The sequence below is a fragment of the Podarcis gaigeae genome (genome assembly GCF_964106915.1).
Source record: "Podarcis gaigeae genome assembly, chromosome: 16".
Classification (NCBI taxonomy): domain Eukaryota; kingdom Metazoa; phylum Chordata; class Lepidosauria; order Squamata; family Lacertidae; genus Podarcis; species Podarcis gaigeae.
Genome location: NC_139693.1, coordinates 33,526,152 through 33,550,086, shown reverse-complemented (window position 1 = coordinate 33,550,086; position 23,935 = coordinate 33,526,152). Strand labels below are relative to the sequence as shown.

General features: G+C 43.1%; 1 protein-coding gene across 50 annotated transcripts in view; it reads left to right on the top strand.

Moving 5' to 3' along the window:
* Positions 1-23,935, top strand: part of EP400 (E1A binding protein p400) — a 74,537-nt gene continuing 50,602 nt past the window's right edge. For 39 of the 50 annotated variants that reach the window (XM_083716686.1, XM_083716684.1, XM_083716683.1 and 36 more), the window contains exons 1-12: positions 146-280; positions 2,750-4,089; positions 8,049-8,159; positions 11,791-11,878; positions 12,233-12,340; positions 13,185-13,579; positions 15,257-15,562; positions 17,506-17,691; positions 20,000-20,140; positions 20,678-20,759; positions 21,556-21,608; positions 22,347-22,404. In XM_083716686.1, the coding sequence (XP_083572812.1) occupies positions 2,776-4,089; positions 8,049-8,159; positions 11,791-11,878; positions 12,233-12,340; positions 13,185-13,579; positions 15,257-15,562; positions 17,506-17,691; positions 20,000-20,140; positions 20,678-20,759; positions 21,556-21,608; positions 22,347-22,404 (2,842 nt within the window). In that variant the 5' untranslated portion in view covers positions 146-280; positions 2,750-2,775. Of the gene's footprint in view, positions 281-2,749; positions 4,090-8,048; positions 8,160-11,790; positions 11,879-12,232; positions 12,341-13,184; positions 13,580-15,256; positions 15,563-17,505; positions 17,692-19,999; positions 20,141-20,677; positions 20,760-21,555; positions 21,609-22,346; positions 22,405-23,935 lie in introns of all 50 variants that reach the window. The other 11 variants (XM_083716689.1, XM_083716687.1, XM_083716685.1 and 8 more) reach the window with 4 other exon arrangements.

Here is a 23,935-nt window from a genome sequence, read left to right as displayed (position 1 = left end):
GAGCTGGGCGGGTGGGCGAGGTTGGGGTGAGGCTGGAGTAAGCGCATTTACCCGGGTTGACCGGCGCGACGTCTCACGAATTGACCCTAACCGGCGCCCGTACAACCAGCTGATGCGCATGCGTCTCTCTCTCTCTTTTTGTTTCCTCCTCCTCTCCCCCCGCCAGTTTCCTGTCAGGAGGCGGATGGCAGAAGCAGGGCCCGGCTCGGAGCGGGAGGGACGAGTTGGGGAGGCGCCTTGACTGGAGCGCAGCGGGTTGACGCCTCGCCGGAGAGACAAGGTAGAGCCGGCCGGTCCCGGGAGGTCTTGGCGGCTTGTGTGTGAGGACCAAGGTGCCTAGGCCGCTCTAGGCCCGGCCCGAGAACCGAGCCAGGCCTCGAACTCGGACCTCCCCCCCCCCCTTTCTCCTCTCGCGCGCGCCTGAGGGAGTTAACGGGCGCCGGGAAGGGCCAAGAAGGGCCGGTCCCGCCGGCAAGAGAACGCAAACGCCGCTCCAGGCTCCCAAGGGAGAGCTTTTTCTGCCGGGTGGGTTACTCGGGCGCTTCCGCGACAGGGTGACGGGACTTTGTTCGCTCTGCCGGATCGGGCCAGCGGCCCCTGTATCCCCAGCATCCTGGTCTCAACAGTGGTAGGGAGGGAAGGGTTGTGCCGGTCCGTGGCTGCGGTTTAGGGCATCCGCTTTGCACGCAGGGTGTCCCAGGATCAGGCCAGGTACAGGAGAGGAGTCAAATTGAAACACTGCAGAGCCAGTCATTGCATTTGTGTTTTTTTTTTTATTGTAGGTACCCGCAAACTCGGCCCACCAGATGTTTTCGGACTACAACTCGCATCATCCCTAGCTAACTGGACCAGTGGTCAGGGATGGTGGGAATTGTTGTCCCAAAACATCGGGAGGGCAGAGTTTGGGGTGCCTGGTTTATTGCATTTATGCCCCGTTTCTCTCTCTCCAAGGAGCTCAAGGTGCCACACATGGTTCTCATTTAACCCCCTGTCACCACATCACACTGTAGAACAGCCTTTCTCAAGGCTAGGGTGTTGTTGGACTACGACACCCATCATCCCTGGTTAGCAGGACCGATAGTCAGGGATGATGGGAGTTGTAGTCCAACAGCACCCCAAGGTTGAGAGGTGCTGCTGTAGCTGTACCAAGCTAGATGGACCCAATTGTCTGGCTTGTTTAAGGAATTTTCTTGTGTTTCTATGCCTATTTTTTTTGTATTGTTGTTAATATTGATATGTTATGGGCGTAGAGAGCTGTTGCTTTGGGTGTCATCGATCATTCGCTTCTCACAGCCAAACCCTTACACAATGACTTGGAGAAATAATAGAACCATTCAGACAAGAGTCCAGATTTATGTGATTCATTTTAAAAGGATCATGAACTGCTTAATCAAATAGATCTTTTAAGTGCTATGCATAATAAAATTGTCGATAAAATACAACTAAACTCCACCAAAAAAAGTATGCCTGGAATTTTAAAATTCAGATTTAATTTGTAAAATGTTTAAAACAAATGTAAGTAATTAAATTACATGTCTGGATAGACTTGTGAAAGTGCTACTGGGTGCAGAGAAAAAGATACTGTACTGGATTAAGACACCAATTCTTTTTTTCCTTAAGGAAAGAAAATTAGCAAAAATAAGGTTTTAACTCCTACAGTAAAATTTATTTTAAGTTTGTTTCAGCAAAAACCTACAAAGAATCTTGTGGCTCCTTAAAGGTGGCCAAATTTATTATGGCACAAGCTTTTGTAGACTACAGTCTTCTGTATCAGAAGCATGAGATTTTTAAGGCTTTCCTGAATACTAGAACTAAAGGGGCCACACAAATGTTAACTAGAAGGGAGTTCAAAAGCTGCAGAGCTGCCACCTGGAAATAACTTATTAATTAAATATTTAAGAATTTTAATTTTTATTAGTGCTTTGGGAACCTGCTGCTATTATTCAGAAGCAAGTGAATGTGTTTCTCCCTCTCCCACTTTTTAAAAACACCCACAACAACCCTGTGAAGTAGCAAAACAACAAAACAATAACAGATGTATTATGACATAAGCTTTCAAGGTCTGCTAGAGTCCTGTCCTTCAAATGTGTGAGGCGCTGCCCTGAGTTGAAGCGGGGAAAGATTGTAGAAAGAGGTTAGAGAGAAATAAAATGCTGAATAAGCACATTAACGGTGGCAGTTCCTACACCCAAGTTATTAGCAACTTGAATAAGACTTCGTGCATCATAGTGTCCACAGACGTGAAAGTCATAATAAATGTGTTTGGCTTTAAGATGCCATTTCATGCTTCTATTTATGTTTCACATCATAAAAACGAGACAGTAACTGCAGAAAACAATTTTAATCCTTCTATTGTGGTTCAGCATAAAACATTTAACAGAGTATGCAGTACTATCCAGGAGAATATTAACCTTTGCTTTCTTGTCTTATACTTGAAAGGTGCAACTAGTGGTAATAGATCTAGTAGCAGTCAACTGGAGCTCATCTGTTTAAATAATTTGGAAAAGTTGGAAATAAATTAAATACATTTATTTCTATAGTTCCATCAAGGTACATACGTGCATTTTCCAGGGTAACATAAAAAAGCCTGGACTGGAAACTCGGGGAAATCTTTAAAAACCCCTCACAATCATTTAATTTCAAAAGTGGTTGAGGGCACAAAGGGAGTGGAAAGACAAGCCTGACAAAACACTGGGGGAATGCTGTCTTTACTATGTTGCTTAATGAACTTTTCTAAATTTCCCTTTAGACATTGAGAACATTAAAAAGGCGATAATGCACCATGGCAATGGTCCTCAAAATGCCCAACGCCAGCTCCAAAGGTCCCGCTCCTTCACTGGCAGCGAGGGTGAAGACCAACAGGCGAACCTGCCCCAGTCCCCAGCACCTTCCTTTGCTCCTTCAGCAAGCCCATCAGCACCACAGTCTCCCAGTTACCAAATCCAGCAGTTTATAATGAGCAGAAGCCCAGTCGCTGGGCAGAATGTGAACATTACCCTGCAGAATGTTGGACCGGTTGCGACAGGAAACCAGCAGATCACACTTACTCCGTTGCCGATCCCGAGTCCGACCTCCCCGAGTTTCCAGTTCAGCCCTCAGCAAAGGAGGTTTGAGCATGGGTCCCCCTCCTACATTCAAGTTACTTCGCCGTTGCCGCCACAGGCTCAGTCTCAGAGCCCCACGCAGCCCAGCTCTATGCCAGTGCAGTCCATATCAAATGTTCGGGCGGGCACTCCAGGGCCTGGCTTGGGGATGTGCAGCCAGAGCCCGACACGAGGCTTTGTTGATGCGAGCGTTCTCGTGAGACAGATTAGTTTGAGCCCTTCAAATGGCGGGCACTTTGTATATCAGGAAGGCTCCGGCATCACCCAGATATCTCAAGGCACCACAGCTCAGGTGCAGCTTTCATCTTCCGGAGCACCTGCTGCGGTTCGAGAACGTAGGCTGTCGCAGCCCCACTCGCAAACCGGTGGCACCATACACCACCTTGGACCACAAAGTCCCGTCGCTAGTGGAGCAAATATCCAACCTTTACCTAGCCCTGGTCATATTGCAACAAATAACCTGCCACCTCATATCAGCAACATCATCCAAGGCATGCAGCAACAGCAGCAGGTTCTCCAAGGTCAGCAGTTGAGCAGATCCCTGGGATATGACCGGACTTCTAGTGGGCTGATAGCCGGGGTTGGAGGAGCTTCTGCTTTTGGAATGACATCGCCGCCACCTCCCACAAGCCCTTCCCGGGCCAGCATGCCACAGGGGCTGACAAGCCTCCCTCTTACTCCTTCAGTAAGTGCTGTGGTGAAAAAAACAAAGAAACTGGAGGAGATCCCCCCAGCCACTCAAGAAACCGCTCAGCTGAGAAAGCAATGTTTGGACCACCACCTCAAGGAAATGGAGGTGTTGAAAGACGCTTTCAAAGAGTATTTGATTGAGTTGTTTTTCCTGCAACACCTGCATGGAAATATGATGGATTTCTTAGCTTTCAAGAAGAAGCCTTGTGCGGCGTTGCAAGCATACCTCAGGCAGAATGACTTGGATTTGGAGGAAGAGGAGGAAGAGGAACAATCTGAGGTTATCAATGACGAGGTAGGAACTTGCTGTTCCAATAATTTAGAAACCTACTGAAGCCTAGAATTATTTATACCAGTTATTTGATTTTTACTTCAGCAGTATGTGGCATGCATACTTTGAACTCAGTACATTTGAAATCAGTTAGATTTGCTTTGGAGTACGAAGCATGATTGGGTTGCAAGATTTATTAGGCCAGTAGGTAGCGCAGCATATCCTGCAGCATTCGTCTTTAAGGTTTGGTGTTTTGATGTTGCAAACAGATTTGCTGGACTTAGGTTTAGGATCTTAAATTTAGCTGTTATTTGTAATTCTATTTGACCTTATTTGTGGTTTTGTTCATAGATTGGTTATGGTGTAGTAGGTAGAATGTTCCTCTTTGATCAGGAAGATGCGAGTTCAAGTCCTGTTCTTACTTTAGCCATGAAATCCAGTTGGTGACTCCAGACAAGTAGCCATCTCTCAGCTTAACTTGTCTTGCAGTGTTGTTATGATAAAATTAGAAAGTGAGGGAAATGGAGAAAATTCCTATGCAATGTTGCCCTCAACTTTTTAGAGCAAGCTCAGGGTACACATATGAAAATGATACAAAGTTATGATGTGCTGGCTTGCAGTGTTACAAAAATAAGGGCAGAATCCTTCGGAAACCCCTTAGGGAATTGTCACTTTATATATTATAAATATTTTCTAGTTGTAACCAAAGTGTCAGAAAAGCTGGTTTAACATGGAAGCAGAAGTTGTAGGGCATTTTTCTGTTTTCTGTTTGCTTGCTTTCTCACCAGTCATGCTCACACAGGAACCTTAAACTTGAGTATAAATTTGCACAGTAGGTTTACTGGTACTCAGCTAAAATGGCAAGCTTAGCTGTCAGTTAAAAGAAGGTTCAGTTATGTAATTTGTGGTTTATCCAGTGTGTGGTTACTCAGAAGCAAGTCCCACTATGTTAATTGGGGCTTACACCCAGGTAAGCGTGCATAGGATTACAGCCATGATTTTGTAATAACATCAAGTGAAAACTTGAAGCAGGCTTAATTTAGGGCTCCACCAATTTCTCCAAGTATCACTGTAGTGCAAAATAATGATAAAGGCCTGGATACAAAGAACCCTATAGCTCGTTCCACATTAGCAAATAATACACTCTGGGGCTATGTTTATCAAATAACTTCCTCCTCTCTTGCTGCATAGCAGAGTTTGAAACTGAACTTCTCAAGCAGGCTCTGGTGTCTGCTGTTGAAAAATGGTTTGTTTGTTTTTTATAATCAGCCCTGGTGAAAGAAAGCTGTAAGCAGCTACTGGGATCCTGATCCATGTGTCTAATTTTGCTACATTAAAAAAAGTGCATTCCAAAAGAAATTTAAACTCTTCATTATCTGTAACTATCTGGCGCAGACACCACTTTCTGTTGTTATCTTGCAAAAACTGTCAAGCCTAAAGTCTGTGTCTTTTTTTATAAAAAGCAAATTAACAATGCAGTCTTATACATGCATACTCAGAAGTCAATTCCATTGAGATTTGCAACTTGAATGGTTTTGCAAGCTTAGCAGTAAATTGTCTAATACTTATACAAATGTTTACCGGTAAAACTCAGGTATAAACAGGATTTCTGGAGGTCCCATATTTCAAAGGGGGTATTCCAATTTATGATACTATTGATTCTAAAGGCGATGTTTACCTACTTTAAACTTCCAAATAATGTGTTTATTTGTTAATTTAAATAATTTATTTACCACTTAACTACAATAGTCTCTAACTGGTTTGCAAAGAAACAATGCAAAGAATAAAAATAAGTTAAAATTATAAAATCAAACTTCATATAAAATGCCTGCTGGGATAAAAAAAGCCTTCAGTAGGCACTGGAAGTTCAATAGGTGACTCTTTATGTGATGAGATCTCCAAAGTGTTTCCTTTTGTGAAGAGTTGGAGGCCTTTTAATCCCCCAGTTTGGAACAAATTGGTCACTCACATAATGGGAGCTTGCAATGTCATGAGTGAGGCTTATATGCAGGGAATACCTCTGAAACAATTTCAGGACTGAGACCTTGTAATAGGTGAAGGATGTATAGTTGCTGACTTGCAAACTACCATTTCCAAAGAGCCAGTCTCTTCTTCCAATTTAGTATTGTAAATATGTTGACATTTTCAATACTATCTTGATTACCTAATTAATGGCAGTTGTTAGTACTCTAATGACCTATTTGCTTCCATCAAAATGGTGGGGGCTGTGTGGTCTCACAAAACTATAGAGTGGAAAGCAGGTGAACATCAATTTGAAATTCATTTTACTGAAAAGTGACATAATCAACAAAACGAAAAGGACAACAAATAAAAAACAGAACAAAAAGGACAACAGGCACTTGACATAAAACTCCTCAAGGGGTTTCAGAGTAAGACACTCCTCCTTCAGGAGCTTGAAATGCTTGAGAGTTCTTAAAATTCAAGAACTCATTATTAAATATAACCAGCTCAAGCTTGAAAAAATAGTACGTACAACCAGGGCTTTTTCCAGCCAGAACTCACTCAAACTCCGTTCCAGTACCTCTCAGGTGGGCGTCATTGCCATTTTAATGAAGGAGGTGTTCATGGTGAGCTTTGGCACCTCTTTTTCTAGAAAAATAGTACTGAGTACAACTATGCTTATTTAATTCATAAAATTTATGTACTGCTTGACAGTAGAGGACCTCAACATGGCTGAACCTCTACAATTTATAATCAAAGTGATACTACTTTGGACCAGTGTTTCTAAGTTTTACAGAAGTGCTTGTCAGGCATGATGAATACTCAGAACACTAAATGTGGAATCAACTCTTGCTTGTCAAACAAAATCAAATACGGTATGTTTTCCTGCAGAATCAATTCTAATGAAAAATGCAGCAAAAAGCTATCTCATTGGTGGTGTGCATCCCTTTGGTTTCAAACTTTTGCTATGAAGACAGATGCTCCTAATTTTCAAAATAGTTATTCTTCAGAAAGTCTTTCCAAAATTCATTATAAAGGTTGAGTAAAGGCATTTAAGTTCATCTGAGTAGGCCTGGTGGCATGGCACATAAAATCAAATGTATCACTTCTTAAATTTTGATAAAGTACATTCCTTTCTATAGACAATAATTTTTAAGGAGACTGATTTTAACCTATATCCCCCCCCAACAGTGTATCATTTCCCACCCCTTTACTTTTTGAATGGTCAAAATGATTTATACCTGCTTAACCGGTCCTGTGTGACATAAATGGATGTTTAAAGCCTTTCACTTAAATTTATAACAGTTTTGCAGGTATCCCTATTTAACACTCAATTTAAGAAAACCTTTTCCCCCCTTTGTAAAAAATAAAATGGACTTAATGGAAGACGTTTGAAGAAACAATAAACTTCCAGGAACATTGACAATGTTACATTTTCTTTTGAAAAACAAGGCACTTTGGGGGTACCTCCTTCTCTTTGTATTTTGTGCATTTCCTCACTCTTATTCCCCCTTCCTTTTATCACCTTCTGCTAAAGCAATGCAACTTCATCCCTTGCCTGGGTGGGCTGATTATTATGGGAGTTTGGGGGAGGCTGCGAGGAGGGGAGAGAATGCAGGCTATGCTCATTGCTTAATAAATGTTGGGGCTCTTCTGAGTGTGAACTGTCTGTCATGCTAATTTTGTTGTCTGTTAGAAAGCCAATATCTCAAGTTAACCCATGTTATTTGCCTATTCTAAATTTCAGTGGAGACTTTAGGTGGCGAGTGGTCGCAAGTAGCCTGTGCCTCGCCCCATTCTGCTGTCTATAAAGACAAAGCAGAACATCTTATTTCTTCTCTTTTTTCTTAAAAAAAGTGGGTTCAAGTCCCATCACACCTATGGGCCTTTTCTTAAAATCCCCTCTTCAGTGAGGAACCATCAATGCAATGCAAAGTGGAGTGTGTTGATCAGATTTTTTAAAACCAGAAGAAAAGAAAATGATTTCCCTTTTTGTTTTCCCCCAAAATATCTTCTCTCAGGTAAAGGTTGTGACAGGAAAGGATGGTCAGACTGGTACTCCTGTTGCTATAGCAACCCAGCTTCCTCCAAATGTTTCTGCTGCTTTTTCATCCCAGCAGCAACCATTTCAGGTACTTTTTCAATGGTTCTAAACTTGTAGTTTCATCCCAGGTGATTATTACTATTCCTTTTTTCTCATTCAGATTTGGTATTTGAAAATAGAACCTGCATTTCCCCACCCCACTCCCTGAGAGCCCATCCCTTTTCATCTAAAAAACAGAAATGAATAGTAAAAACCTCTTAAAATTTCAGATGCATGAGTGTTTATGGAGCTTTGAGGAAGTTACTTTTTCCCACCTCTTGTTTCAAAGTTGCTGGCTTATTTCATTAACTTTCAGCTTTTGATGTGTTTGCTTTGGTTTGCTTGTCTTTGGTTCCCTTGTGCGTTCTGCCTAGTAACAGTGTGGGTCTCTGTGTCTGTGGAATATGACTGTGGATTCTTTCTAAAATTCTGTTCTCTCTCTCCTCCCCCTTTTGTCCTTGATTTTGAAGGTTTTTGAATACAGATACAAAAAAGGGGCAGAACTGCCGCTGCACCTTTTCTCTTTCTGATGCAATTTAAATTACCACACTTTACAAATGCATAATAAAATACCTTGCTGTTTAATAGTCAAACGTATGCACAACAGACCTTATGAATTGTTGGATTAAATTGTGGGTGCCAGAAAATAGAGTGAAAGAGTTATCATGCCCTGCGCTGAAGGGTTGTGCTCGAAATAATGGTCTGGTTCAGATGTAATGGCAAACCATGATTGATTGTAAGGTTAGAGAGCCTAACTCACATACTATTTTTCTCTCTCTTTCTCCTGAGCGGAGGACAGCTTCTGCTTTGAACTAAGCACAGTTGTGGGACCTCCTGTGGTCTGCTATAACTATAGCTTGTTCTTCACAAACAAGCTGTGGTTTGGTATCTTGGTTTGTTAACTAACCGCAGTTAGAGCAAACCATAGCTCTCTGAGATCAGAAATAATGGAATTGTGGCTTAGTTCAAAACTGAAAGGTTTTGGTCATAGGAACATAGGAAGCTGCTTTATACTGAGTCATGTCACTGGTCCATCTAGCTCAGTATTGTTTACAGTGATGGGCAGCATCTCTCCTGGGTTTCAGGCAGAGAAACGGGGAAGACATAAGTCTGAGCCTTTGGCCAGCTCATTCTAATAAAGACAAATTAGCTTTTTTGTTTTGTTTCTTAAACAGGCTATTATGACAGACTAGGGTGCCTCCTAGGCAGAAAGGCAGTTCAAAAGATTGTGTACAGAAAATGTCATCTATAGTTAGTATGTGGGACATTATTTTAATGAAATTTTAATTGCATATATTCAAATATTAAGAACTTGTTTTGTGTACCACACTTTATTTGGTATTACAGTTTCTTTTATTATTTTGTTCTAAACCATATCTTTATGGCAAGTATCAGTTCTTTACACAGGGTGAGTTTTTTCCCCACCCTTACCTGATATGTGCACCAGGTATTACCTCCTCTGTAAACAAAACAAAACAGAAACCTAATGTCTACAAGTATATCTCAATATGTAAATCTAAATTTATGTAAAGCTAAATTTCATAGTTACCTAAAGTGTACATTTTTAAAAATTGCTGCCTCTATTATAGTTATAGTTACAATTCTGAAGCCATTTGGTAGACCTTGATGAAACTCTCCAGCTTTAGGCTGTTATGCCAGCACACTAATGCCAACACACACATTCAAAGGAGAATTCAAAGTAGGACTTGCTTCCAAATAAATGTGCTTAGGTACTGGTGCTAATGGTAATATGTACACAATTTGCAGCAATGTTAGATCATATTCTTAGACACTCTTACCTGGGAATGAGGCTACAGTCCCACATCCCTTCATTTGTGAGTAAGCCCCTTGAATTCAATGGGACTTACCTCTGAGTAGACATGTGTAGTGTTGCACTGTTAGTTTAATGTTCCATTAAACATTTTACACTATATTGACATTTCCATTGGAATCTAGATGAGCTCTCTGACGGCAGCAGTCTAATGATCTGTTTGCTCCCATCAAGACAGTGGTGGCTATGCAGTTCCAGAGAACTAGAGACACTGACTACGTGAGCAGATATCTGCCCAACCTCCTGCCCTCCAAGCGTTTTGTACTACAACTCCCATCAGCCCCAGCCAACATAGACATGTTCGGGGTGATGGGAATTGTAGTCTGAAACATCTGAAGGGCACCAGGTTGGGGGGAACCAATGGGGGAGGCTTCTTCTCCTGCCAGTGGGAACTACAAGCCTTCCCTCCACTCAGCAGGCCTATAATAATGATGGACTTTTTGCCATTGTATGGTGATTGGATTATTATTATTATTAATAATAATAATAATAATAATTTTTTATTTATACCCCGCCCTCCCCAGCCAAGGCCGGGCTCAGAGCGGCTTACAAGCAATAATAAAAACAAGATGAATGATTACAACTTAAAAACAAAAATAAAATACAACATTAAAATAATGGAACATTAAGATATTAAAATGTAGCCTCATCGCAGGAGGAGAAGGAAAAGAAAGGGGGAAAAAAGAGAGGGAGGGAATCAAATTGGCTCCAAGCCAAAGGCCAGGCGGAACAACTCTGTCTTACAGGCCCTGCGGAAAGAAATCAGATCCTGCAGGGCCCTGGTCTCATGAGGCAGAGCATTCCACCAGGCCGGAGCCAGAGTTGAAAAGGCCCTGGCTCTGGTTGAAGCCAATCTAACTTCCTTAGGGCCTGGGACCACTAGGGTGTTGTTATTTATGGACCTTGAGGCTCTCCGTGGGGCATACCAGGAGAGGCGGTCCCGTAGGTACGAGGGTCCTAGGCCGTGAAGGGCTTTAAAGGTCAAAAGCAGCACCTTAAATCTGACCCTGTACTCCACCGGGAGCCAGTGCAGCTGGAAAAGCACTGGGTGAATATGCTCCCATGGCAGAGACCCCGTGAGGAGCCTCGCTGCAGCATTCTGTACCCGCTGGAGTTTCTGGGACAGCTTCAAGGGCAGCCCCGCATAGAGCGAATTACAGTAGTCAAGCCTGGAGATGACCGTCGCATGGATCACTGTGGCCAGGTCGGGGCTCACTTTTGAATCGCTTTTGCTGGTACCCACTTTGTTTTCAGATTTCTGCCTCCAGTATCTTGAGGATTGGTCTGTCCTAGCATTGTTGTTTCTTGCATACATTGGCATCTACTGTTTTGGGGAAAACTGCGAACTGGGCGTGACGGGAAGGGCACAGAATCTTGGTGGGATTGGTTGTAGTATTGAAAGCACCAAATTCATGGTGTCTCTATACGTGAAGCAAAAAAAGGTTATGATTTCATTCCAGGATCAAGCACATGAAGGTTTTCAGCTGTGGGGGAAGAAGCTTTTACCTTAACTTTGCTTTGTTAGGAAAGAGAGAGAGACAGCCACGTACATTTCCCTTTCAGTAGCATTAACTGTGTCATATAAAAAAAAATTCTTTGTAAAATGGATTCAAAATCATCTTAAATAACAATCATTGAAAGCTAAGAGGTAAGTATATTGGGGTTGCTTTACATTCCTTCATTATAGGCATGTTTTAAAAAATGGCCAGCAGCTCTTGGACAGATTTTTCTCTAGATTTTCTCATGTACCATTTTTCTTATTTAAAGAAGGGTTCGTGCATATAAGGTTCTGTCAAAGAAGTTGAGGATTTAATTGAATTCTGACTGTTCTGTTTTTGTTTTATAATAGCAGGCGCATGCAGGGACTCCAGTAACAGGAACTGTGAATACCATAGAAATTGAAGCTTTTAAGAGACAACAGGCACTTACATCAGCAGGTATGGTTCCTTTCAGTGGAACTTTGATCATCCCTTTCGGCTGTTAACACCAGGACCATCTTAAATATAGTTCTTACTTTTTAAAAAGCGTGCTTCAGTGTGACCATGTGGCCTGTTCTTTGCGATGGGAGTTTTGGCTTGTGCCATGTGCTCCTCCCACAGCCAGTAAGCTGGATTTCACATGGGCATGGTGTGCATTTGAGCCAACTACTGCCCTGATGCTGTGCTTTTCCACAGTAGAGTTGTAGATAAACAGAAAGCCGAATTTAAAACTCACGGGGCATCTTTTTAAAACACTGTAACCTGAACCCCTTCCACTATACCCTGCCGTAAATGGAATTTGAATATCACCAGATTCGTCTAAGAGACCCCGAATTGAAGTGGGCCGTCATGGGATGGTTTTTCAGCATCCAGGTGTGACTTCAGGAGTCCCTCTTCAACAACTCATGCCAACAGCACAAGGTACTGTGTTGCCACATGCCAACCGCAGATTAATTTAGCAAGGGGGGGCGTTGGCACCAGAAGCAGAAACCTCACAAAACACAGCCTTTCTGAGATCTCTGGTTCTGCCCTATGCTTTCCCCTTGTAAATTAATATTTGGTGTGAAATGCCTCGTTCCCTTCGAAGGAGCTGAGTGGTAGGCTCCAGTAGTGCATGTGGGCCTGGAAAATGGCCACGCGAGTTGATGCAGAATCATTCACTTGGGAGTTTTCCAGTTTGCAAGAAGGGTGGTTCTCTTTTAGACGTTTTCCATTTTAATTCCACATTAGTTCTTGCATTTGTGCGTATTTTGTTTTGTTTTTGCTTACCATTAACCGTGTCAACAACATTTTAAGACCATAGGACATGTAGGTGACCATTTAATAAGGTGGTTTGTGTTGTGTTGTGTGTACGTGACTCATGTTGGAAAAAACCATAAGATTTTGTGCATGGTAGATTGATGTTGACCGAATTTCTTACTGTGGTTCACCAATGCTAATCTTATTTTAAGTGATGCTGTAAGTGTGTCAAAGTAAGTACAATTGTACCTCTGCTTACGTATCCCTCCACTTACGTAAACTTCAGGATACGTAAGTGGCAAACCCGGAAGTATATTTCTGAATTTTTGCCACATGCACAGAAGCGGTTCCTCCAGTTGCAGAAACCTCAGGATCCGACCGGAGCTCCGGAACGGATCCCGTCCGCAATCGGAGGTACCACTGTAAAGAATTAACTTTTATCTCCTTGACATGCTCTGGTGTCCTAGGAGTCCAAAAGCCTTGGCTTGTGTAATTCAGCTCTTTCCATTTTTCTTCTTGCTTTCAGGTGGAATGCCTCCCACCCCTCAAGCGGTACAGCTCACTGGGCAGAAGCAGAGCCAGCAACAGTATGACCCCTCCAAAGGGCCTCCTGTGCAGAATGCGGCAAGTCTCCACACTCCTCCGCCTCAGCTGCCTGGGAGGCTGCAGGCAAGCAATGTCCCCCTCCCGCCTCTCCCAGCGACCCTGCAGCTTACGCAGCCACCACAGCCGCCGATCACAGACTCTCTGGCGCAACCTCAGATTCACGTGAAGGCCCAGCCGCAAAGCGTATCCGTTGCCGCTGTCGTGCCGCATGGCCAAGTTCAAGTGCCACTTCAGCAGCAGGTTCCGTCAGCAGCACTTGTACAAGGGCAGATAACAGCCCAGGTATCTCAAGCACAAGCTCCAGCACAGCAACAGGTATTTGGGCAGGAGCATGTGAAAATGTAGCCTTGGTGAAAAGTCTATCCCAAATGTTTATTTATCTTATTTATCTGTCTATCCGTGCAATCTCAGGAACTCCAGCCTGCACTTCTACAGGCTCCACACTGTTTCCATTCTGCATTTGCAAGAAGTCATTCCTTTGGTGTGGTAGCATCTGTACTTTGCAACTCCCTGCCTGTTGATATCAGGCAGGCACCATCACTGTATTCCTTTAGACTCACCTGTTGAAAAAACATTCTCTTTCAGCAGGCCTGTTAGACACATGATTATTTTAAAAAATCAGATGTTTTATTGTGTTATTTTTAGACTTTTTTTACAGCTTTAAAATGTTTCAAATGTGTTATCATTTCATTTTTTGCTGCCCTGAACCAAGGGCTTCATATAACTTGAATGAATACATGGAAAAGTAAGGGGCTGGCAGGTCCCGTCTAGAAATACATAACTGGCCAGTCAAATGTGTGCTTTGCAGCTGACCAGCTTGTTCCTTTTTATGGAGGGTAAGCGGTCATGCAAACAGGCTTCAACACAGGGGTACCACTAACAGAATTATTTTCTATTCAAGTGTGATACCAGGATACCAGGGTGCACACATGTGGAAATGCGCACAAGTGTGATGTCAGCTGCTTGCCTTCTTAAAAATGTATGCAAGGTGGGCAGCTGATCATTTTCCAGTCACTGCTCACATCAGGAGAGAAGCAGCTAGAATGCACAGGCATTCATTTCGGATACACGACTTGCATACTTTGTTCTTACACATCGTAACCAATGCCTATCTAGGTGCTCATAGGTGATCTAGATTTGAACATTCCTTGTGGTTTGCTCCCCCCCCCCCAGGTGAAAGCTGAAGTTAGAACGAGGAGATTTATTGGGGGGGGTGTAACTGACATTGTCTCCCAACACTCCCCTGCTTTTCATGTTTTATGGTTACAGTTGCAGATGTTAGAATCCAAACCATGTAGTCTGAACCCCTGAATTGGCAGAGAGTTTCAGTTGGCATGCTTACTGCAACTTAAAAAGCTATAAATGAATAAATTCATGGGAACAAACATCTTTAAGGTGAATTGACATTTGATGTTTTATCTTTTATATTCTGCTGGAAACTGCGCAGGGTGGCTGGGGAAACCCAGCTAGATGCACGGGGTATAAATAAAATGATGATGATGATGATACTACTACTACTAATAATAATTTGTGTTACTTACATGTGTATATTTGTGCACCCAGAGTGAGGCTAATCAAGATTAAGGATGTCTCAGTTCTCAGTGGCTTCCATTGACTTCCATAGAACAAGGAAAATGGATGTGATGAGTGCTGCTTTTAGGGATGATGAATGCAAAGGCTACCCTCAGTTTCTGACATTGGGTGACATGGCCTTTACTTGTAGGTAAACTGTAGCTCTTCAAGCTTGTTTGCTCATCTTCGCAATACAAAGGCATCGCACCAGGCACCTCACAGGCTAAAACAGCTGGTGTTTCCTATGTGCTGTTGTAACTGGCTACAGTAGTATTTTATTTGAAACAGCCTGGTTTGCATAATTAGGCCAATATTTGGTTGGTGTGTCTTTGTATCATACTGTATTACAAATGGCAGCAGTGTCTCACTGCTGAACCCCTTTCACTTGGTCTTTTTAACATGGATGTGTGCCTTTCACAGGCAGTGACCCCAGCGCGACCTTCAGCAGACACCGTCCAAAATTCCCAGCGTCTTCCAGCAAGCGTGCTTCCTCCTACCTCATCCAACCCACCAGCAACTGTTTCCAGCGTGGCACCACAGACCACTTACCCAACACAAACAAGTCGAACTTCGCCAGCGACAAATAAAGCAACTTCTCCTGTTGCTTCCAAGCCCCCAGGCTTGGCTGTGACAGCAGCAGCACCAAAGATTCAGAGTCCGGCTCAAAATACAACAGTTCTAGCACAGGACAGCTCCCAAGAGAAGCTGGCAGAACAAGTTAAGCTGGTAAGAAAACCCACTGCACAATCCGATGCCAGAATTCCCAGTATACACACAGATTATTCATTTTTAAAAAAGAGAGAAGCTTTGAGGTGATGGCTGGATTCTTTTGCTGCTGCATGAGAATATTTGCAATATCATCTGCCTTATGATTAGCAGTATTGAATAAGGAACACACTTTGTTAGCGTTGTTGAGTTTCTCAGAACAACCATCCCTGATTGCAGATCAAAAGCAGAACTTGGGTTTGTCCTCTAGCTGTGATTTGATTCCAGACAGTTGCAATGGTTTCTTTTACCATACCAGTTAGACATAGTTCAGGAAAGATTACTTTAGGTGCCTCTCTTTCCACAGGTTTCCTGATCTTTCAGATAGCGGCTAACCACAGGGCACCCATCTCAATCCTGATAAACTGATAAGTCACCACAGATGCCAGTCTGATGGGATGGGGCATAAACTGCCTAGATCTTGCCGTGTGGGAGGTGTGTTCTTTCTAGGTATCCAGACATAGCATAAGCTGACTGGAAGTCAGAGCAATGAACCTTGGCCTATGTGCCTTTAAACCCTATCTCTACTAATGCCATGTCCTGGTGAGGATAGACAATATAACAACCAAGGCCTGTGTGAACAGACAGCAATACCCAGGCCCAACACCCTAAGCATCCAGACCGAATCCCTTCTCATCTGAACAGAGGCCAACTTGTTGCCCATATTGGCACAGTTCATAGGACAAATTTTATTACTTGAGTTTCTAAACTATGGATCTAGGAAAGTGGGCCTTGTCTCAAGAGCTACTTCAAGTGTGCTTCTGCCCTCCTCTCTTGAATTTTTTTGCATCTCCAGAAAATGCAAAACCACCTTACTTTCCTATGGTACCTTTTCATTTGAGCAGAGAGCATAGATGTGTTTCACTCTACTGGGCTGAGGGGCCTCCTGTATGTCTTTATTCCCATCCTCTCCGCCTGTCCAGAGTGCTGAGAGGAAAAAAGCTGGAAAGGGCTACTCTGTGTTTCTGGTTGCCCCTCAATGACTGAGGAGGCCTTAGATTTCAGAAATCTCTGTGAGTGTGACATCTCCCCCAGTCCCACTTTCCTAGGGTCCAGTACTGCTCCCAGATCCTAGCTAGCTGCAACCTGGTGACTGAATAGTAGGCTTTCCTCAATTTTGGAGGTGTAGCCTGTGGAATATATGAGACAACCTGGAAGGCCTTCATAAGGTGCTTCTGCTGAAAAAGCCTAGACTACTTCAGGGTGGCCTGGACCGGGGACTTGAGCCCAGCAGCCTATACAAGCAGGCTTCATCTCCCTCTTCCGTACCGTGAAATAAAGGAATCCAGCCACATTTACAACCCTCATGTAGTCCATAGGTTATCTTGGAGTCTTGAGAGGGTCCTCTGAAGCTCTCACATTCATTTTCTTTGAACCTGATAAGGAGGTGCCACTTAACTACTTACTTTGAAGGTAGCTTTTCTGGTGGCCAATAATTGCAGCTCACAGAATATCTGAACTGGGGGTCCTATCCGTGAGTAGTCTACACTGACGGAGCCATCCTGTGGATGTATTCCTGAGGTGACCTCAGCCATCCATTTTGTGTAGGAGCTGATTCTTCCATATATTGCACCTGATACGTCATAAAGCTTAACAATACAGTATATTCCCTACTTTTCCTGGGCAGAAGGATTACTTAACCCATTACCTACTGAAAGTGTTCAATCCAAAACAGAAAGGTCATTCATGACAGGTGCCCATTGTGCCTTTTTATTTAAGTGGGCCTTTTAATCCAACTTGTTTCCATTCAGTGACCCCTCCACCCCCTGAAATATATTACATGACAATGCTTCAGCTAGCTGAATTACCTTTTCACCTGTTGCTGTTGATGTTTTCTTTGGCCTATTGGAAGCACAATTTATTTCCAACAACACCCATTTTTATTGCTTGCTTGCTTCAATAAGGAAAACCAAGTCCATCAACGAATAGCAGAGCTGAGGAAGGAAGGTTTGTGGTCTCTGAGACGGCTGCCCAAACTTCAAGAGGCTCCCCGACCCAAATCTCAGTGGGATTATCTCCTGGAAGAAATGCAGTGGATGGCAACAGACTTTGCTCAAGAAAGGAGGTGGAAGATGGCCACTGCTAAGAAGGTATTGTTGTGTTTCATTTGTACTGTATTGGCAAAATGTAGTTGTTAATTAAATTTATGTACCTTCCTTCATCTAAAGATCACAGGGCACATTACAACATAAAAACTCAAAATAAAACCACAAACTACTTAACATTATAACCAAAACAATAACACCCCCAGACACATTTAAAAGGCCATAGATCGGGGTCGGCAAGTTTTTGTGGCTTGGGCTGGTTCCCGTTCCCGCAGATGTTGAGGTGGGCCAGAGTGTGTGCATGTGCAAATGCTATTTCCGTTGCTGCTTCTGGCACAGAGGAGGTGTGTACAACTTCCCAGTGACTGAAGGAGCTTCCTGCAGCCAATGGGAAGCTGGCAAGCATCACGGAAGGTGGTCTCTGCTCCACGCTGGTTTAGCGCAGCGCACGGGAGCCGACCGAGTGGGAGTCCATGGGCCGGTTAAACGACCCCCATGGGCCTCTTGTGGCCCATGCGCCTCAGGCTGCCGACCCCTGCCGTAGATTGTTTAATCAACCAAAGGCCTGGTTGAAGAGGAACTTTTTTGCCTGGTGCCTAAGGAGATGTAATGCAGGCATCAGGCGAGCCTCCCTGGGAAAAGCATTCCACAAATGGGGTCTCCACCACATGTCTTCTCATGGAGTGGGCACATGAAGAAGGATCTTGGGTGATGATCACAGAGTATGGGTTGGTTCATATGGGGAGATGCGATCCTTGAGGTATTGCAGTCCCGATCAGTTTTAAGGCTTTATAGGTCAAAACCAGCACTTGGAATTAGGCCCGGAAACTGATTGGCAGCCAGTGCAGTCAGGTCAGGATTGGTGTTATTTGCTCAAACTGTCTTGTGCAAGTGAGCAACCTGGCCTCTGGCCTTCTCAGTAGCTGTTTCCAGACTTAGGAACTTTCTCCCTAGAGCAGCTATAGACTGATTCCCTCCTTACTTTTCCTTCTGCTGGCTGGTGAAGACTTACTTGTTTCAACAGGCTTTAGGGAACTGACTGCTTTTAATGAAAGTGCTGGTGCCATGCTGCTTTTTCGTAATTATTGATATGGTTTTCATAGATTTTTAAAGTATGTATATAGTTTTCATTTTATCAGTGTTTAATTGCTTTTTAACTATTGTTTTTTTTACTACGTTTTTAGAGGTTCTTATTTTTATCTGTAAGCTGCCTCAAGTCCCATCAGGAAAAATAATAATGGTAATAATAGTAGTAGTAATAATAATAATAATAATAATTAATAATAAATTTGCACCAGCGTTGGTTTCCAAACCATCTTCAGAGGCAGCCACATGCATAACATGTTGCAGTAATCTAACCTAGAGGTTACCAGAGCATAGAGAACAGAAGTTAGGCTATCCCTGCCCAGTAGGGGTGCAGCTGGGCCACCAGCTAAAGCTGATGGAAGGCACTCTGTGCCACCAAGGCCACCTGAGCCTCAAGTGACAGCATTGGATCCAACCTCTACAGCTAGAATAGGAATAGGCAAGTTCTGTTCTGAGGGACTGCACTGTTTCCAGACTATAGGCATGGCGGCTCTTTTGCCTCGCAAATTTAGGTTTTCTGTTTTTTATTTTCTTAAAATTTCTCCTGTGCTTGAGTATAATGGAGGTTTTCCTTCCTGGTTGTGATATTGAAATTCCTGGTCTCCCCTAACAAATGGTTAATACGATTGTTGTTAATATGGCATGTAAGCCCTCAAATGGCTTTTGTTAACAAAGAGCAAGGCCTGCAGTACGCTCTTAATGCTGGGAAAGCTTAAGTGACAAGGAGGGCTCAGTGTCCTCCATGCTAGGGAGTTTCTGTTTCAATTTCAGAAGTAACAGTGAAAACCTAGTTTTGGTTTTTCCACATTCTCTTATGTTTGACAAAGTCTAATTCTTTTTTCAGAAATTTCCTGTTTCTGCCTGCACTTGACAGTTTGCTTTTCAGTCCCACAAAAGTGGAGCCCATAACCCACCCCAGTATACATGAAGGCTCCCGGGTTCAGTCCATGACACTGCCAGTTTAATAGATTGGGTAGCAGGTGGTATGGAAACCTTTTACTTGGGACCCTGGAGAGCCACTGCCAGCCACAGAAAACCAGCCTTCCTCAATTTGGTGCTCTCCAGATGTTGTTGCACTCTGAGCTCCCATCAGTCCCAGTCACTGTGGCTAATGGTCAGGAGTGATGAGAGCTGTGGCTCAACAACATCTGGAGGGCACCAGGTTAGGAAAGTCTGGAGCAGACAGTACTGAAATGGATGAACAAATAGGCTAAACTGCAATACAGCAGAATCCTTTCTCATTGTCCAGTGATTTTATTTTTATTAGATGGTCCGGACTGTGGCTCGATACCATGAAGAAAAGAAACTTAATGAAGAGAGGGCCAGGAAAGAAGAACAGAACAAGCTGAGGCGCATTGCTGCGACGATCGCGAGAGAAATAGAGTATTTCTGGTCTAATATTGAGCAGGTAGTGCTTTCCTTTTCCTTTGCCACTCAGCAGTCAAGTGGTATTGGTTTTTAAAGCCTTATGCCACGATCCTTCAAAATAAAACCTTGCGTGGAAATAAGTCCTGTTGTGAACCCAGTGAAACTTAACTTCTGAGTAGACATGCAGTATACATAGCATTGCATGTCATGTTTAATTACTTGTTTAAAATATCAAATACTTCATTTAAAGCATTTTAACCTCCTATTTGAAGGCTCTTTGAGTGGCTTCCAGTGATTAGCAGTAAGGCAGTCTCTTTTACCACCTTGGCTCTCTTAAATCTTCTCCATCTCTTGTTTTTTTTTTTTTTATTGCCTCCTGAAGGGGCGGGGAGCAGACTGAGCTGCTGGCAGCTGCTCCATTGCTGGTGTGGAGGGTTGCAGTATATATAGAAGAGTTAAAGTAATAATCGGATGCCCTGAATTGTAGGATACAACCGCCTTATCTCCACTAAGATAGTTTTAAGATCTTCAATGTTAGCTGATTGTTCTGTCTGTCACATTTCATACCCACCTTTAGGTTGTGGAAATAAAGCTTCAGATTGAATTTCAAGAGAAAAGGAGAAAAGCGTTAAATTTAAAGCGACGACATTCCAGGAGAGGTAAGAATTTCTACTTTTGGATTGCTTTCTGCAAACAAGGCCGCTGCATAAATTGCAGGATGTGTATTGTTGCTCAAAGATAGAATGCCCGCTGATAACTATGGTAGTATATTGAGAATGGTGTAAATACCTTTGCATTCTGCAGTGCATTTGGAGATGCCTTAACTAAACAACTACCCTATTCCGCTCGCTCTCCATGCTGTTCCTACTAATCTTTGTTTAATACAAACTTTACAGGACAGGCAATGCTAAGTGTTTCCCTTACATTGCAAGTTATAGACAGTTTTTTATTCTTCTATACAGTGGTACCTCAGGTTAAGTACTTAATTCGTTCTGGAGGTCCGTTCTTAACCTGAAACTGTTCTTAACCTGAAGCACCACTTTAGCTAATGGGGCCTCCTGCTGCTGCTGCTGCGCCGTCGCCGCCACGCAATTTCTGTTCTCATCCTGAAGCAAAGTTTTTAACCCGCGGTACTATTTCTGGATTAGCGGAGTTTGTATCCTGAAGTGTCTGTAACCTGAAATATATGTAACCTGAGGTACCACTGTATTTGTTTTAATATTTTGTATTTCTTGTATTTGCATTGTGAACTGTGAAAGGTTCACAATGAACTCTATGGTCTCTCAACAAATATTCACCTGTTCTTCTTTACTGTGCAAGAGTACGTAGCATTGGGTCCTTTCTGATTTTATGTATTTATTTTCCCCTTGTTTCTAGGAAATATAAATGTTAGGCTAATAAATGCAGGAAGTGTTTAGTGACTTATAAGAGGCATAACACCTAACAATTTTACAGGTAAAGATGCAAGACATTTAGAAGATATTCTTATGGACAAAGAAACAGACGTGGTAAGATTATCTATAGGTTTTTGCAAATAACAAAGTATTTCATGGAGTCCCCTAACTAAATCCCATGGGATGTCAGGTGACACAGTTTTTGCACACTTGTTTCCCAAGAGCTGACAATCAGCTGATCTTCAGTGCTGAGGAAGCCCTGCGCACAACCCTTCTCACCAAAACCCTACCTTTACCTGCCCTGCATCTGATCATATACAGTGTCAAGTGTAGGGCCAGTGAAACAACCTTGCAGGAGTCCTGGTGGGCCTCCTTAGGCCTGTAGGTGAGCGGTTTTCCAACCCTGATTTATAGAGAGAGGCCCATATAGAAATGTATCTTTTTCCTGTCCTCTTGACCCATAGAAGCAATGTGTTTCAATAGCTTGGTTAAGATCCTCACAACGTTTTATTTGGAATAGTGAAATGTAGCAAGCAGCATGAGCTCTGTCAATGACTCTCTTAGTTTTCCAGCTGTCAGTCATGACATAAAGTTGGCCCACTTTATGGATGAGGCTTGGATCTTACAAATACCAGGAAATATGCCTGGGTTGTAGGAAACTTTTTGTCTTCCCTTTGATGAAAGTAGCAGGAAGAAGTAATTGCATTTTGACTTTAAACTTAGGGACCCTTGTTTCAAACAGGAAGTGTTAAGTAGAGGTCTCCTCTAGATATTACTGTGTGTTTGGCATGTATACCAGTAATTCCCTTGCTGCTTTTAAAATTTATTGGAAACATTTATATGTATTTTCAGGGGCCATGGACATCTGGAAGAAAAAGAAAGGCAAGCACTTCATTGACAGATGATGAAGGTTGGTCACTTAATATACAATGGTACCTTGGTATGCGAACTTAATCCGTTCCTGAAGTCTGTCCTTAAACCAAATCCATTCTTAAACCGAGGCACGCTTTCCCTAATGAGGCCTCCCGCCGCCGGTGCCCTTCCACCTTTCGGCTTCCGTTCGTAGACCGAGGTAAAGTTTGCAAACCGGAGGACTATTTCCGGTTTTGTGGAGTTCGTAAACTGAATAGTTTGTAAACAGGACTGTTCGTAAACGGAGGTACCACTGTAGTAATTTTCAGCTCCACTGTTTTAATCTTAGCTTATAATACCCATTTATCTGTAAATCTGATAAAACAGACGGGGCCTGCACAAAATGGTGAGGTGTGGAAAGATTTTGTTCACGATGCTCCGTTACATTCCCCTTATCTCTAGGTTCCCCACCACCAAACACAGGTCAGTCAGCATTATGTGGCTACTGAGCATGCTCAGTCCTCACTGGGCTCTTATAGGGGATGGGGATTGTCACCTCAAGGTATTCTTTCTAAAGATTTGTTGGTACGTCTGCAAACCTCGTGAGTTCCCTGACCCTGTCAAGGCCTCCCACTTGTCCATGGATGGTGCCATTTTGACTTTGTAAAGGATTGGAACTCACATAGCTGCCTTTCAGCCATACAGTTCCCAGGGGTGGCTTAGAATAATTTAAATTGCTATCACAATGGAAAAACCACACCAAAAACCCAAAGGTATTAGTGAATTTTTAGAGTGGAAAGAAAGGGAGAGAAAAGTACAGCTTAAAAATACAGAAATCTGTTAAATGCCACCAAATTATTGGTTTGGAAACATCAGGCGGTGCAGAATTCAGCGGCTAGTTTGCTCACTGGGGCAAGACGGTTTGAGCATATAACTCCAATCCTGGCTCTGCTGCGCTGGCTGCCAATTTGTTTCTGGGCCCAACTCAAAGTGCCAGTTTTGACCTCTAAAGCCTTAAATGGCTCAGGACTGCAATACCTCAAGGACCACCTCTGCCCATATGAACTGACCTGGACCCTGCGATTATAATCTGTTCCTTCTACACGTGCCTTCTCCATGAGAGAATTGGTGGTGGCTCCCCATTGTGAAATGCTTTCCCCAAGGAGGCTTGCCTGTCACCTTCATTACATCTCCTTAGGCGCCAGGCGGAAACGTTCCACTTCAAATAGGTGGAACAATCTATGGCCTTTTAAACGGTGTGTGTGTGTGTGTGTGTGTGTGTGTGTGTGTGTGATTGTTTTGTTAGTTGTTATGGTATGTGGTTTTTGTGTTTTTCTATTTTAAACTGCCCTGGGATCTTTGGCTGAAGGGTGGTGTATAAATTTAATTAGATGATGATGTAGTAGTATGTAGAATATGACCATGAAGAAGGTCATATCATCTCTGGTAGCTGCCTGCCTCATCTTTGAAGGCACGAAGACCTGGAACAGGTCCTCGAGTGAAAATCTTGATCCAGGTGTCCTCACCCTTTTTGGGGCCTGGTGGCACATTACGAAATAATGAGAAACTGTTATAGGCACCACATAGTG